General features: G+C 52.6%; 5 protein-coding genes across 5 annotated transcripts; 2 read left to right on the top strand and 3 right to left on the bottom strand.

Annotated features, from left to right (window-relative positions):
- Nucleotides 1-344: 344 nt before the first annotated feature.
- Nucleotides 345-4,745, bottom strand: BO72DRAFT_379878 (DUF3431 domain-containing protein; the record flags this gene model as incomplete). The annotated part of the gene is made up of 3 exons (XM_040941359.1): nucleotides 345-870; nucleotides 932-2,420; nucleotides 3,509-4,745. 3 exons carry the CDS (start codon nucleotides 4,743-4,745, stop codon nucleotides 345-347), a joined length of 3,252 nt encoding a protein of 1,083 aa, XP_040800456.1.
- Nucleotides 4,746-5,848: 1,103 nt separating this feature from the next.
- On the bottom strand, nucleotides 5,849-9,118 carry hrdA (E3 ubiquitin-protein ligase HRD1). The gene is made up of 4 exons (XM_040944910.1): nucleotides 8,942-9,118; nucleotides 8,619-8,883; nucleotides 8,440-8,544; nucleotides 5,849-8,324 (listed from the first exon to the last, which is right to left on the bottom strand). The coding sequence occupies exons 2-4, from the start codon at nucleotides 8,640-8,642 to the stop codon at nucleotides 6,198-6,200; spliced, it is 2,256 nt and encodes a 751-aa protein (XP_040800455.1). The 5' UTR covers nucleotides 8,643-8,883; nucleotides 8,942-9,118; the 3' UTR covers nucleotides 5,849-6,197.
- Nucleotides 9,119-9,374: 256 nt separating this feature from the next.
- On the top strand, nucleotides 9,375-11,637 carry BO72DRAFT_135674 (putative MFS transporter). The gene is made up of 2 exons (XM_040939135.1): nucleotides 9,375-9,768; nucleotides 9,856-11,637. The coding sequence occupies exons 1-2, from the start codon at nucleotides 9,505-9,507 to the stop codon at nucleotides 11,245-11,247; spliced, it is 1,656 nt and encodes a 551-aa protein (XP_040800454.1). The 5' UTR covers nucleotides 9,375-9,504; the 3' UTR covers nucleotides 11,248-11,637.
- A 571-nt stretch (nucleotides 11,638-12,208) lies between these two features.
- BO72DRAFT_135652 (uncharacterized protein) lies at nucleotides 12,209-13,047 on the top strand. The gene is made up of 2 exons (XM_040939134.1): nucleotides 12,209-12,735; nucleotides 12,795-13,047. Exons 1-2 carry the CDS (start codon nucleotides 12,360-12,362, stop codon nucleotides 12,836-12,838), a joined length of 420 nt encoding a protein of 139 aa, XP_040800453.1. The 5' UTR covers nucleotides 12,209-12,359; the 3' UTR covers nucleotides 12,839-13,047.
- A 331-nt stretch (nucleotides 13,048-13,378) lies between these two features.
- On the bottom strand, nucleotides 13,379-15,714 carry BO72DRAFT_478147 (COP9 signalosome complex subunit 1). The gene is made up of 4 exons (XM_040947481.1): nucleotides 15,230-15,714; nucleotides 15,117-15,161; nucleotides 14,772-15,052; nucleotides 13,379-14,698 (listed from the first exon to the last, which is right to left on the bottom strand). The coding sequence occupies exons 1-4, from the start codon at nucleotides 15,357-15,359 to the stop codon at nucleotides 13,637-13,639; spliced, it is 1,518 nt and encodes a 505-aa protein (XP_040800452.1). The 5' UTR covers nucleotides 15,360-15,714; the 3' UTR covers nucleotides 13,379-13,636.
- Between the last annotated feature and the right edge of the window lie 221 nt (nucleotides 15,715-15,935).

Raw genomic sequence — 15,935 nt, 5'->3', positions numbered from 1 at the left:
AGAAACCTCAAGTTTTGACTAATAATACATTTTAAAACTTTATCTGTGTATTCCGTATTGATTAAACACCTCAAACCTAATTATCTACAGGTAGAAGAGCTGCTAGACTTAAATGTCATCAGTATTATGATTATCAAGAGCACTGCGAGTATACACTATTTACCCACTGGTATCTATAGAGACAATCATCGTGTCTCATGTCCGTAAAAGCAGCATAAGAGGGTATGAATGCGAGGCCATGGAAAATGAAACCCACCCAGCTTCACCAGCAGAAAATGTTCCTTGCAGAAAATTGATGCGCGTCAAGTCATCACAGGTCGTTAGACAGGCAAACATACCTGCTATCAAGATGCTTCCTCAAATTCAACCAAGACTCTCAGGTCGCCGTCCATCCAATCCACATTTCCCGCGGACAGGAGTGCAATGGTCCAGTCGCCGTCATTTTGTACCGTTGCTAATCCATCTGGTAGCCATACCTTGAACTTCCAGTTGATCCCTGCGACCCAGCCGCTAGCGGAGTCCAAGCCTGGCTCAGATGATAATCCCGGCAGCTGACCCGAAAACCGGCGGAAGATCACTTGCTTGAGCGTCTCGAGGTCAGGGCACTGGCTGCCAGGCAGATCAAGTCGGGAATGTGTGCGTTTGCCGTCCTGGATAAGATTGATACGGAGAGAGACAGACATGGGCGACGAAGGTGGCCTGACATTGCTGGCGGCAGAGGCAGCTCCAGGGATCGGTGGTAAATTGGAAGGCGGGAAGTGCTGAGGTTGTGACACAGACGTCTGATCGTGGGATGTAGCATGCGGTTCGTGCTTCACAGCAAGATTGTCGCGGATGATGCGCGAGACGTCGCGAGTAATGCTACTTGCACTGTGGACACCTGTTAGCATGGTGCGATAATGAAAGAAGTGAGACGCGTCGGGCGACGTACAATTCGTTCCTCGCGGGCTGTGGAATATTACCACCAATCCGCCACCGTAAGTCGGAAGTAACATTAGCCTCTAATATACGTTGTATATTGTCATCTTCACACTGTGGAGGACATTCATAGCCACCATTGTGAATGACTTGATAATGGCTATCGACGGCAGCCACCAAGCCCCGCCAGTCCGGTTGCTGTAGGCCCGACAAATACCAGAGATTGTCGAGTTCGCAGTTCTGGTTGTAATTGTCATAGGACTTAGCGAATGCATTCCAGTCGGTTGTGTATCCGTCAAGCAGAAGCTCTGTTAGGCCCAAATCCACGGCCTGCGAGGTGGAACCCATGGGTGGCTGCGACGCTGACATCGGGGTCTGCATTGCAGTATAATCATCGTGAATCTGATGATGTTGCTGTTGCTGTTGCTGATGCTGATGCTGAGAATGAAGTTGTAGATGGTCCTCAGTTGGCGTGTGCGCATTGAAGTTTTGCAGGCTGTCCTCGGTCTTCCGTCGCCGTCGCTCCTCCGCTCCGCCGCCTTTCCTCGTCTCGACAGCATACTGACGCTGTCGCTCGTTCGTCACCATTCGCCGCAACAAGGGTATCACCAGTGAAATAATTTTCTGTTGATCCCGAGGCCAGATGTATGCCCTAGGCCCCATGCCTTCATTGACCACATCTTCTCCAAAGAACCGCTCGCCATGACCCTCACCCTCGAGAAAATGACGTACGCAGTTCCATAGCCGCAGCTTGACCATCTCTGTATCCCCCTTGCCGCGTTGACCTACACAGTCACGGCGTTCAGGATGACGATCATCAAGCATGTAAGCTTTAGCTGCTGCCTGAAGATGCAAAAAGTTTTCTGGAGAAAGCTCGAGGGAGGAGAACAATTTGGACATGGGTGGACGAGTGTATTTCTTGTTGCTGGAGGGCTGGCGAAAGAGAGCGGCTGCCGAGTGCAAGCCCACCGCCCGAGCTTCAGATAGTGATTGTGGCGGGGCGCCTCGAAGATCTAGCCCATCACCACCGTAATGATGCGGATGTTGCTGCTGTTGCTGCTGTTGTTGTGGGTGGTGACTATGGTGGTGTGATTGCTGGTCCCCTGCTAGGCCGACATGGCCCCCTCCTGTCAATGCGGGATCAAGCGCATCTTCGTTTCTCTTCCTCTTCTTCGTGCCAACTCGGGTCAACCCAGAGTTTTGAGCGTGTTCATTCACCGGAGCTGATCCGGGTCCTCGCAGAGCCCGTCCGCCATTGATCCCAGCGGTAAAACTTGTGTCTGCAAAGCTGTCATCATCCATATGTATGTCCGGCCCATAGCCCTCCAGGTGATGTGTATTGCCAGCCGCCCCAGCTGCAGCGGCGACTGCAGCGGCCGCAGCCCATTCCGAGACGTCTTGTCCTGCAGCCGCTGTGGCAGCCTCCACCAACCCAGCTAATTGATTTTCACTAGGCGCATACCCACTCGTTGCAAGGTGCGTGTTTGGGTCGACATTCGACGCTGTGGTTGAGGTTGCTGTAAATTCGGCCGCCGACGTTGACGGCTGATGGTGGTTTGGGGTGGATGCCGAAGTCATGATGGCATATAAAGAGCGTAATTATATTTGCCGCTGTGGGCTCACAAAGCTTGTCCGACAGAACTGTATTGGTTGAGTTCCTTGGCGACAACTTATCACACGAACTGTAGCAAAGATCCGTAGGCAAGAGCGAAAGGCGTGCGCCGGTGACTTGATGGATTGGAGACGATGAAAACGATGATGCATACACAGCCTCGTATTTTCTTGTCGCAATTTGCTTCGAAGAAAGCGGGCCGTGATATAGTTGAATGCTAAGATTATGGGAGCAAAACCATAAGGATCCAGTATCAATACAACCGGAGCGTGGACACGCGCAGCGTCCTGGGTATTATGTTAGGAGGATCTGAATTTAAGGAGACCCTTGCGGGCAAGCTTAGCCCTGAGGGTAGTGGTGGCAGCCCAATAGCGCGCTGATACCCACGGGCCCGTCAAATGAATGGGAAGCTCAGCTCCCACTGGACTTTAAGCGTGCGCGACTCGCGATGATCGATGAAGCTATCCGGAAGGATGACGCTGTTTGGCTGGTTTGAAGGAAGGACAGACAGTGCAAACTCTGCAGGGAACGATGGACGGAGGCCGTCGCGACTGCCGCTCCGAGTTAGCGTGGGGGTGGAGCATCGAAGATCACCTGACTCTATCTCATATACCGTCACTATGCTACGTACTACTAGTCGCCATATGTATGACACTTATCCGTCCATTTATCATTGCATGCTCGCTCAACCTTAGGAGAAGTTCATTCTGTCTGCTGAAGATACTCCTTTTGCGGATCTGGCAATCTGGAGCCAGCCCAAGTGCACAGATCAATTGGCGCCGATTATACAAGTATTGGAACAACACGCTAACTATCTAACATGATTCGCCAGTATCCCAGAACCACATCAGTCAAAAAAATGTCAAAATAAATGAAGAGCAGATTATCGTATCCATGTCAGCACGTAATGAACCGCGCACCAAGGGTGATGCGGGTGATGACAGCATCAACATGCCGAGTATGTGTCAAATTAGAAACCATCTCCCTCTTTCCACATTCTCCCGACCTCCGCAGCTCGGGCTCTAGGATCCTGGCCTCGGTCGGTGGCATTGACGAATAGCTCGAGGATCAGTGCTTCTTCGAGCTCAAGCTGTTCTTCCAGAGTGATATCCTTTCCAGGCTCGGGAAAGTCTAATTGGCTTTCTTCGCCTAGATGCCCATGCATCCGAGTGAGTTCAATCAAGTCTGCCCTTACAGACCATCCCTGAAGTGCCTCCTCTAATTCGGATTTAGCTGTATTATGGTCGCGGAAATCATTATACTCGTCTTCACCGCCGAAGCAGATCCCAAATCCATCGCAGTAGCAGATATGTTCCTTGACACAAACAACATTCTCGCCGGTGAAAACGACCTGCCACAGATACTCCCAAATGCGACCGGAGATGTAGTCACTAAGCTCAGTCCGGAGCATCCAGTCGCGGAAATACACGAATCGAGCTCGGGGGATGGCTAAGATGCGCTCGCGGGAAACGGCGAATTGAGCACAGCAGGGCTGGGATAGGACTTCGGGAATCGGGTCATTGGGGAAGATCTCGCCCCAGGCCCGAGCAAGCATGACCTCCTCCTGTTTGGTTTGATCCTCAACTAAGGTGCCAGGGTGCAGCCAATCCGGACAACCGGGGCTCCAAGTGCAGCGCAAATTTACATAACCCTGCCTGATAACCCAGGCCGGGTTCAGACGTCGCAGCAACTCAGATGCATCGCCGTTGAAGAGGTCATCGTTGTGCCATGCGAATTGATGCGAATGCATGAACGCAATGATGTCTGGGAGGTTTTCGTAGTGCTCGATGATATAGCTTAGATAGACCATCACCTCATGTCCTTTGTTTTTGGGCGGATGCAAAGGTGCCGACGGATCATTTACGACGTAAACGGCCGACTGCCAGTCTGGCAATTCAAACTCGATCCAGGTAGTGTCCTCCCCGTCTGCCTGAGGCACAACTAGTATCTTGCTGTACGTCGCGCCAGGCGCTTTAGGAACACCAGGGGCAAAGCGTGGCTTGGCGGCGTATGGCGTCCGCGTGGGAGATTCTTCAGACACCCGGGTGAGATTATAGCGCAAGGATGGTGTGGGCGAGGGTGTCGCGACCGGCCTGTTCAAGCCAGCGGGTTGCGGAATTGGCTCCCATTGTGCGGAGAGAGTGTAGAAGGCGAACAGGGCCGAGAGGATAAAGGCGAAGCCGAGAAGGGGCGCAATGCGACGTGAGGAGATCATCGATCACGATCACAGAATGGGAACTAGTAGGAAAGGGGAGAAAATACTAAGACAATGCGACACTGGGAGGCTTGTCAATAAGTATTATTGGAGAAGGCAGAAGGCGTCGGACGGATATGTTTTAAGCTTTTGGTGCCTGAGTTGGTTCCAGACCATGCAGACAGGCACCGGGGTCCGCACTCTTACTCACAAGAAAGGCCGAAAGGCTACACGATAAAGATAATAGCCATGGATCAGAGCCTTGAATAAAAGTATGTTGTGGTCAAGAACTCAGAATTGGTGAGAAACAATCCCCGCGATCACAGGGAGCGGCGAGAAGCTGGCAGGGCGGTATGGACTGTACGGGGGGGAAAATGTCTCGCAACAGACTTCTTCGTACTTCAACGAAAATGGCCCATGAGCCAGGGAGGGTGAAACAAGAGTATTATGGTAGTCTAAGAATAAAGTAATGTAAGACGACACCAAGACAATCAGGCGACCGCGGAGGTGGTCACTGCATACATGAACGAGGATTGGTGGGTTGGACGCAGAATGGAACATGAAACCGGGGCTCCAGGCTGGAAGAACGAGCCCTGAGGGTATGCATACGCAAATGATGGCGCAGAAGAGCGGGCAGGCGGAGGCGGAGCTGGCGTCAGCAATAATTGGGGCTGACGACGAGACTAGGTAAAGTAGTGTACAGTACTCCTTAACTTACCGCACCGCGAAACGATTGAACCCTCTTCTTTCCTCCCCAGATCGGCACAAGTCAGTCGCGTCGCATTGACTCCATACATGTATGAGCTCCTCACTCCGTTAGTAGAACTCGGTTCCTTAAATCATAGTAGCACGTCAACTTATCAGTTACTACAGTACCTATGAAGTCTAATATTCTGTACATAGGTGGGTAAACTTATGTACAGTATTGTAATACAGAATCCCTTCGACGGAAGTCTAGATGCGAGGCAGCAATTTCTCCTCCGACCAATTGCCTTCCGAACAACAGGGTGCAGCTGCACCTTGCAGTCTCCACCTTTATTCCAACATTGTCGATCGTCGTCTACGAAGTATAAAAGAGGCAGAATGCAGGAATTCGAAGACCCGCACACAATGAATGGTACCGATTAATAGTAAAGCAATGTTAATTGCACAAATACTTTATCCCGGATCTGTACATACAAAAAAAAGAATCATGTGCCAGGGTACGAGCAGTGAAACATAAGGAGGACTCCGAGAGGAGGCATATGGCCAAAATTTGGAACTGAGAGGTAGCTGGGTATGAATGAGTCGCTTCGAAAACGCCAGAAAACAAGGACATCCTATGGAGAAGGATTGGGAAGGGGGTGGGAGTGTTGACAACACCATTGTGATGATACATAAGCCAAGAACAGAGTAGATTTGGTATGATGGAAATGTACTGGGTGACATATGGAAGAGGTTATGAAGTGGGAGAGGGGAGTAAGTATCTATCTATCACACTTCATCGTCATCGAGTACATCCTCTACTGTCGCGACCCGCGCCTTTCCCCTTGATGGCGATTCCGACGACGATTCCGACCCCTGCTCACGTTCGGAACGCTCCGTATCGTCAGCTTGTGTCTCGGAGGCCAGGTCGGTCCATTGCTGGGACAGTGACTCGATACCAGTCTGAGTTGCTGCAGGAGTCGAGGCAGATTGCCAGTTTGGCAGATCCTGAGGTACGGAGGGGCCTGGAACAGCCGCGGTCTCTTGGACCGAACATGAATTGTTGGATTCATTTTCGGTCATGGGAGGTGCGGGGGGTATGATTGTCTCGGAAGCAGTAGTAGGAACGCAGGGGTTACCCACTGGTCTAGATTCTTGACCAGGTGAGTATAGAGGTGTTAGAGACCAGCCTTCGGGAAGAATTAATCCCTCTGGGAGTCGGGAGTCCCCAGCCCTCATGGCAGGTGTTTCATGATCCGACACGAACCGATGACGCTCGGCTGTGGACGTCACCGAATTTGACAATGCAGAACTTGAGAGACCCGGTTGAGATCCAATAGATTCAGCCGAGAGGCCGCGGAGCCGCTGAAGTTCCATTTGCAGCATTCGCACAAGTTGAAGTTGCTGAGCTGTGACACGTAGGCTGCTGATCTCTTGCAGGATCTGCTGTTCCACTTGCTGCAATTGATTTTGTACGTGAGCCACACTCGAAGCCGGGTTTGGAACTGTTGGAGTCGCTGGCGGTTGCCCGAACCCGAGTCCGAACCCTATCTGTCGAGCATTAGGCGCAATAGCATCATTTGGCTGCTGCATTGGTACATTTCCCTGGTGAATTTGCTGCTGAAGATTGCGAAAAAGATCGCCTCTTCCTGCACCAAAGCCGATTCGGAAAGGTCCGAATTGATAAATTCGGGCTCGCGGTAATCCCTCCACTGGCGCATTCCGACCGAATGGTTGATTACCAAAAGGCTGATTCTGCTGCCCGCCAGCGTCGCCCCCGGGGTTGCGGTTGCCAGCGTCGCCGTGCCCCCGTGGCTGAGGTGGAGCAACGACCGGGCGTCGACAAGTCGGGCAATTCTGCTGCCTTTCGAGCCAGCTGCGAAGACAAGCAAAATGTAAGATGTGGCCACAAGGGAGCTTCTTCGGACGAAGGCGGTCAGATACCCGACCTTGCTGTTGTGCACCTTCACCTCTTTCCCCAGCCCGGTGCCACTGGGTCATCTCCTCGCGGCAGATGATGCACACTTCCTCCCGAGCGACCTCCTCAGCGCTAGCATCAGGATAGCGCTCGTTCATGTCACGTGTCGCGTTACGATACCGGACAAAGTCCACGATGCGGCGTCCGAACGACCGGATCGTAACAACGACATCGCGTAATATATGAATGGGCAGACCGTAGAAGGTGAACAAAATGGCGAAGAATGTCAGGTACACCGTAAGTTTGAGGAAGTCTGTCAGGAGGTCAAGGTAAAAAATCCACCGGCCTTTTTCTTCCCACCCTGGCACGTCCAACTCCATCTCGTTGACGTCGTTTTCATCCGCTAGGCCAGGCAAGGTGCTTGTCTCTGCAGACTCGGCCTGTTGTCGCAGGGCCTCGTCCCGCGCAGCTCGAATCTCTTGACGGCGTTCTTCCAACCTGGCCTTCAACTGCCGGTGGGTAACGTAGAGTTCAACCAAAGATATGGAATATCGGGCGGCGGTTGAGCTTGACAGAATGGTCAGGACAGCGAACTCGAAGCCGAACATGACCATCATGTCGGGTCGTGCTTGTTCAAGAACTGTCTGAACGCAGTAACTCAGCATGAACACATTGAACAGGACTGATATAAGTAAGGACAGAGCGAGCCGGAAGTGGAACAGGCGTGGATTCGCAGGCGGCTGCTGTTCGAGGTATTCTACGCGGCCCTCCCCGATCCAGCCCCAGACCTTGCCAACGAGAAGAGAAACGAACATGACCAGAAACCACCCTCCCAGCTCTCCACGAAAGATCGTCATCGCCAGACACGTTTCAGTGACAGCGAACCATGCTTTCTCATATAGCTGTTCGGTCTCGATGGGTCGGAGCGGTCCATAAAGGAGACGTTGGAGCCAAAAGATGAAGAATCCAACGGCTAGAAGGCATACGTTCATCAGAATCTGGAAAGGTCGATTAGCTCAGTCTGCACAGAATCGCAATGACGGATTTCCCGGTGCGCTTAGGGACGCAACGTGACCAACCATGCAGCCTGGGAGTGGAGGGCAGAAGTCATACCATAAGATTTGCGCTACTTTGAGAGAGATATACACATGCGGCATAGAAGTTGGCCCTTTGATGTAGCGCTTTCAGAAACACACCGGTGGCCAGGGCAGTCGAAGCCTATTTGTGGTTGCGATTCAAGCGGATCAGCCTGAGCACAAACGGCCAACATTATGGGAACAGAGCTAACTTACCCCGGCGTAGACGGCGAACCTCATAGCCAGGAATTGACGGGTATGGACGACAAGCTCCCAGTCATTGGCAAGGACACAAGGCGAAAGATTGACAGTGCGAAATTTAGAAGGACATTGGTTGAACTATGCGAGGATGGAGGAGGGGAAGGGCCGTGGGAGGGGAGAGGATGGGGGAGGCAGTACTTAGTTCTGGACAGCTGGAGCAATCGGCAGTCATTCCGTCCGCGCTCGATGATGATGCCAGTTGACAATCTGCCGTCACCGCCTTGCGTCAACCTCAAGATTAGTGAGTTAGTGAGTGAATTGAGCGGCGGCTGACTAACGATTTAGTTGGCGACCACGGTCTTATTTCGTCATTAATTATCATCATGACTTGGATAGTACACATGTAGTAAAGTCAGTCCTGTATTAACGCATGCATACTTATGGCAGCTTGCGTCTTTGGTGTCAATCGTGGACTTGATTTGTATTTACGTCTTCAATTGGAAGGCACATGTGACACTGAGTATTAAGTCTGAACTCTGAAGAGACAGACTCCTGCTCCACCTCACCTGTCCTTTATCTCTGGAACACCGACCAGCGCTCCACCGGGCCGACGCGTGGTCATGTGACTGATTGCGAGACATTCCGGAGTAGCACCACCACCAGACCGGTCTATCAAGTCAGAGTCTATGTCCAACGTTTCACAGACCTTTACAGACAACGGTGGCAGATTTTGACCGCAGAGAACTGGGCTTTGAAGCAGAGGACTGATAACCACAGAGAACGACTGTGTGTATATGTCTATGTGCGTCGTTAAGACGAAAACGAGGTTGCCCTTGATGCTCGTCTGAGTAGTACTACAAACAATCCACCACTCTGATCTCTCGAGACATGCTTTGGAACCATGGCTAGGATGGCATCTCGACGAACACCTATTTTTACCGCCAACCGGTTGCAAATATGCACATATCTGTTTGGAGTTTGCCCCTTTTCAATTGCATTTCTAGTTTTTCTCAATTCGTCCGTTTCCTTCGTGGTCACGGAACTTCTTGGCCTTGATGCGGGAGAAGGCGATGCTGTTGGGACTTTGGGATTCGCAGATGAACTACTTGCCTTGATTGCTTGTCCCCTCTGGGGAGTGCTCTCAGATCGAATTGGAGTCCGTAATGTGAGTGTTCTTTCATGGTGCTCCTATAACTTCATCGTTTCTTCCTAGGAGCGCACTACTACAATTACTCACATGTATTTGGTTTAGGTTTGCGTGACTGGTTATGGAATCATCGCCATCGCGTTGCTCGTGTTTGTTCAAGCGAAGAATGTTTATCCTCAGCTTCTCTTAGGACGTTTACTCTTCAGTCTTGGAGGCGCAGCGGTATCGACCATGGTCACGGCCGTGCTTCCAGCTGTGGTCGGATCTCCATCACAGTCACAGCCCACCGCATCGAGTCGTGTGGCTGAGAAAACGCCGTCCTCCAAGCTAGCTGGATATGTTGGAATGTGTGCTGGAAGCGGTGCACTAGTCGCCCTCGTTGTCTTCCTACCTCTGCCATCTCGACTTCAGCAGTGGGGAGTCTCACCACCACAATCCATTCAATATAGCTACTATGTTGTTGCGATCGTGTCTCTGTCGGTTGCTGTCCTCTGTTCTGTAGGGTTGAGGCACCTTCCCGGGGAAGAAGGCAAAGCCTGGAGCTCTTTATGGGCTCGGGGCCGACGGGAAAGGCCGGAGAACACTTGTGCGAGTGACGACCGAAATACTGATTATAGCAAGCGACACTTGCCGTACTTCCAGCAGCTTGGCGCTGCGCTGATGCTAGGATTCCATAATAGCGACATTTTCCTTGGCTATGTGGGCGGTTTCGTGGCTCGGGCATCATCTGTCGGAATCTCGTTATTCATTCCCCTAGCGGTCAACCACTATTATCGACAGTCTGATTTATGCCAGGGCAATAACGGGGATGGAATGGGCTCCGATGCTGTCAAGCAATCATGCCGTAGAGCTTATGTGCTGGCTTCAATTCTGACCGGTGTTTCTCAGCTCATCGCGTTGGTGGCGGCGCCGATTTTTGGGTATATGTCAGAGCGGTCGCGACAATACCCGATGCCCCTGCTAGGGGCATGTGTGGCAGGGGTGGTCGGCTATATCACATTTGCGGTGCTTCCCAGTCCGGACTTCAGAGAGCCCCACGGTAGTCCTGGCGTCTTCGTTGTGATGGCGCTCCTTGGACTCAGTCAGGTTGGGGCCATCGTCTGCAGCTTGTCTGTCCTTAGCACCGGAATACTCCGTATGGGTTCTCAATGCCGGGTAGGAGATGGATATGGTTCTTCTCCATCCACTCTCTATGGCGAGGAGACCGACGACGACCTGGTGTCGGCCGATGAGACTGAAGGGGACCAAGAGGAGCAGGCTCTGTTGGCTTCAGCTACGGAACGAAACCAGCAGCCCCTGGCGCACCTGAAAGGTTCCATCGCTGGAGTGTATTCCCTGTATGGCGGCGCAGGCATTTTGGTCCTGACCAAAGTCGGAGGATTACTATTCGATGTCCTCTCGTCGGGAGCTCCGTTCTACATCCTGGCAAGCTTCAATGGATTCTTAATCTTGGCGGGAATAGCCTGTGGGGTTGTTAAGCACTCGAAGACCCGCTAGGCTAGCAACTGAGATGGTTGGTTGGAAACTTGGCAGTCGGAGTTGACGGCTCGAGTTAAATTTGGCGGTGATGGCGGTGATGGCGGCGGCAGATGGAGCTTGGGCAGTGAAAGTATGGGGCTGCGACGATCTCATTTTCCCTCATTTTCTGTATTTTGGTTGAGCGGGGAGTGCTGGTCCTGCTGGAGTCCAGGACGGATCTCTCAGCGACTCGACCCACAAGCCCTTTTTCCTCCAGGGAACTTTCTTTGTCCGCAATGGATACTTGGAAAAGAATTGATTGATTCTTACTCTCTAGTGCTTACACATGAGCCGCAAACATGAAGGCTGAGTGCCTCAGCCCACTTGACAAGCAGGAGTCCGATTCATGCGCGAGTCTCGTGAAATGATGGTTTCAGCCCCCAAATGCGCGCCCGGTGTTAGTGGGCACTTAGTGGCTGCTTAGTTCCTGGCAGTTCACTTCTTGCCGGCTTCTCTAACGGTGGACAACAAACTGACTTCAGTCGTCTATTCTTCCAGTACCATCAATCATGGAAGCTCATCATTCATTAGTTCATTAGTTTGTGCTCCAACTTCCCTAATCGATCATTTGTTTGCTCGTCTGGACGTCCCCATGCGGCTAAATCGAGACAACATTTCGCGCATCGGAAAATCGGATCACGTCGAACCAACTCTAATCGCCTTATGGCTTTCATGGCTTTCATGGCTCCACGCCAAAATTGGCGATCGGCCAGGGTCCGACGAGTGAGCTGAACCTCCCACGAGGATTGCCGCCCCCAAATGAGAGGGTCTCGTTCTGTTGCAAACATCGCATGCCATCCCCAACCAGTTCACAACAGCCCTCGACGAGGCTCAGCCCTTGTCGCACCAGCGAGAGGGAACCAGTTGGGACAAATCTATAAGAAACGGCCCTCGCGCGCCTTTTCGCCCCCAAAAATTCCCTTTCCATACTCAGCATTCCGATTGCACATACGGTCGTTCTCCTTTCTCCTGAAGCTTGCACCCAAAGAGCATCTTGTATACCGTTGCTTGCCTATAAAATATCTTGATTCCCCCATTTCTTCTGCCCTATAACACTCTTTCGGAATTCATATCTCCAATCCACAGCCACCATGCGTTTCCAGATTGCTTCCTCGCTGGCCCTGTTGGCCTCCGTTACGGCCGTTGTCGCGGATGACATTATCAACGTCTATTTGCCCGACACTGATGATGTTGGTCTCGCCGGAAAAGTGATTGGAACTGTATGTCATGAAATCCCTTCAGATGCATTCGCTGTGCCTCGGTTACCCAGAACGTATCTGACTGTAGATAGACTGGTGGTAGTCTCACTACTCTTGTTCTGGGCTGTGCTTCTACGACTTCCTCTGCTAGCGCTGCTACTGCCACCTCCGATGATGTCGACGACAGTAGCTGCGACATTGAGGACGACACCTACACCCTCACGGTGGGCAGCTCCACCTACGGCATGGGCTTGTCTTACCGCGGAACGTATGTGACCCTTCTTGCTCTATACACCAAGCTTTCTTGTTGCTAACACTGTATTCAAGTACCTACTCCCAAGGCTGTACTCGCACTGGTACCACCTACTTGAGCTGCACCACCAGCGCCAGCGACTCCGAGGGCCCCAGCTCCTCCTCCGCCATCTACACCACTCCCCTGACCGCCATCCCTATCACCATCACCGGTTCTACCTCTGCCTCCGCTACTGGTTCCTCGTCCGGCGCCGCCGCCACTGCCACCGCCTCCGGCACTGGCTCTGCTTCAGGCAAGTCCACTGACTCTTCGTCCGCCAAGTCGACTTCCGGCTCCTCCGATGCCTCCGGCTCCAGCACCGCTGCTGCTAGTGCTAGCGCCAGCAGCACCGACAACGGTGCCCTGCCCTTGGCCACCGGCAGCTGGGTTGCCGGAGGTGCCGCCATGATGCTAGCCTTGGCCATGGCTTAAGCCACGCTCCACTCCACACTCTTGGTCGATGCCCCTTTCCGGTTCAATTTATGGCCCATGACCTATGACCGGTCAGTGTATCTATAGAGACTTGTATTCATTCGGGAAGGATCTGAAGATTATGCAAAGAGCCGAGCTTGCTGAGTTGGGAAGGAGGGAGGGGAAGGAGAGGATGACGCTACCTATTGTTCATGTACAATGTCACTTTGTGCGCTTACTCTTTAGAATAATGTCATTACCACTATTTGCCATTAATCTCCACTACACGGGGGGAAGAAGGGGCTGAGAGTCACACTGCAAAGGACACTATGTCGCAACTTCCGAGAAAAGATTACAAAAACCCGTGCAGAGAGAGAATAGTACGAGTGATGTAGCACCACTGACTACTTGGCTTAGGTGATGACTATTTGCTACATACGCGCCCACCCCTCCAAAATCACGGCTTTCATTGGAACAACCCCGCGCCCCGAGACAAGGTGGCGGACCCAAACCCGTCGGACCTCTTACCACGCATTTCCCTGGGCTTGTCGTCGGCCCGGACCTCCAACCCAGCCCGAATGATGTTGGTGCGCAACAAGCGGATGTGTGCCTCTTGCAGATAATCCTCCAGATCATTGAGAACGGTTTCCTGCAACTCGGTTCGGAGGTCGACCTGGTTGGCGACCAGCACCTTCTTCTCCAGATCGATGCGGGCGTCCAGCGTGCCATCCTGGATTAGCGTGACCAGCTCCTGCACGAAAGGGTGGCTGAGGTCCATGTCCGCGTCGCTCTGCTGCTGGCCGCCGCTGCTGCTGCCGCCGCCGCTGGCGGTTCCGGTCAGGGTGCCGGGGGCGAACATCTTCGACATGGAATCCAGGGTGACGCGGTTGAACGGGATGAGGTATTGCTGAATGGACTTGGTGCGGATGCGAGTGAAGAGGGTGTGAACGTGGCGTTGTAGGTGGATGTCGAGCAGGTAATCCGCCCTATAGGCCTCGAGGATCTCCAGGCAGGAGCGGAATTTGGAGTTACAGAAGAAGGCGATCGCGCGGCGGATCTGGGGCTCCAGCTCTAGGAAGTTGCGGAAGGAGTTGTTGTCGAGGACGCGCTGCTGGAGCTCATGGCGGTCCATCGACGCCAACGCGCAGAGCCCACCGTACACGGCCACGTCGTTGGAGGTGAGCACCTCCGTGTACGAATCGCCGAGGCCCGGGTCCGTGTTGAGGAAGCTGTTGGCTGCATCCAGGTAAGACCCTGAGTGCAGCTGTGAGAGGCCCAACGCGGTGGACAGCTTCGGCTGAACCTTGGACTGTTCGTCCTGTTTCGATTGCAGGTTGCGTAATCGGTGAACGTTGGACTGCACGCTCAACCAGTCGCCTCGCTCGATCGCCACATTGATGATCTTGAACAGCATCGAAATGATATGCGTCGGGGTTGTGCAGTAATCTCGCATACGAGAATATGCCTTGGATGCCGATGTAAGATCGCCGATGAGGTAATAGTGCTGGCCCAAATCTTCATTGCCCATCTATAGTACACAGGTTAGCCATGTATGGCTACTCCTTTTGGAATCCTCAACGGCGAGGGGCAGCCATCCTTACCCGTATACTTTCTTTAATCAAGTTGTTCTTGTAGCCCTTGAGTTCATGCTCTAACCTGTCTGTTTCAGCCTTGACGACCTTCTGCATGTGGTCCACCCAGTGCGTGTCAAGTGTAGCCTCGGGATCATTTGGCGCCACCTCTGCGAGAGCCCGCACCGCTCGTTCGTATCTGGTGACATCTTTGCCACTTTTGGCTTCGGCAATTGCGGCTTTGAGTGCCTCGACGGCTAGATATGTTGAACATGTGCCGATGACATATAGTCGATTGTACCTGGTCCGGCCTGGCGCCGAAATGCCGGTCAGCTTTGATGACGATGAGCCGAGAGCAAAGCAGTATTTGCCTACCAGTATAGTTCGCGATGTATGATTCCAGTTCAAACTTCGGAGGATCTTGGGCGTGAAGGCTCATGGTTAGCGTTCAAACGAGCACATACGCACTGGGAAGGGGTGGTTCTTACCTTCGACCCTGATTTTCAAGCCCAGCGAGGCTCCGCTGATGCTGTCCAAGTCAACATTACCACCACCCGGCCCTTGGCCCGTGTACGCGGCCGAGGGCTCGATATGCCCATCCGTTGGTAAGTAATCCATCCCTCCAACACGTCGTCAGCACTGCTGCCGACGAGCAAGACAGTATGAAGCAAGCCCAGAGTCAGAAGATATCTCTGATATGATGTTTTGAGCCCAAAATGTGCATCGGGGAGAGGAGAATAGGGCAATAGAGGCAGCAACGAATGTCGCGAGACAGTAGTTGAAGTGGGGAACGAGCTGATTCGGAGACTGGAGCGAAGGTGATTCTAGATTATTGGTACAGGCTGTTGTCAATACGCCATGAAAGCATATAGATTTGATATCAGACAGCCCAAGGCAGGAGAGGAGTCTTCTGAACGGTATCTGAACGTTCCTGCTGGTGGTGGAGGGCGGTTGAAGGTGAGCTAACCTCGCCCTCTCTCCCACCAGGTCATCGGCATGGCGGCATCATTTGGCCCGACTTATCAGCACCGCTGCATACCGCCCGGGCCACCGCCTTGTAACCATGACCAACACCCTCAGGAAATCATCCGGGTATAGCTCCCGAGTCGGTTCTAAGTATGTAGAAGGTTACCATAGTGCTCGGCATGACTTCTAAAGAAAGACACTGTCCTACAAGACGGTGTGTATGGAGGA

Source organism: Aspergillus fijiensis, assembly GCF_003184825.1.
Source record: "Aspergillus fijiensis CBS 313.89 unplaced genomic scaffold BO72scaffold_29, whole genome shotgun sequence".
Lineage (NCBI taxonomy): Eukaryota > Fungi > Ascomycota > Eurotiomycetes > Eurotiales > Aspergillaceae > Aspergillus > Aspergillus fijiensis.
The sequence above is the reverse complement of the archived record's forward strand: the minus strand, read 5'-3'. Positions and strand labels throughout refer to the sequence as shown.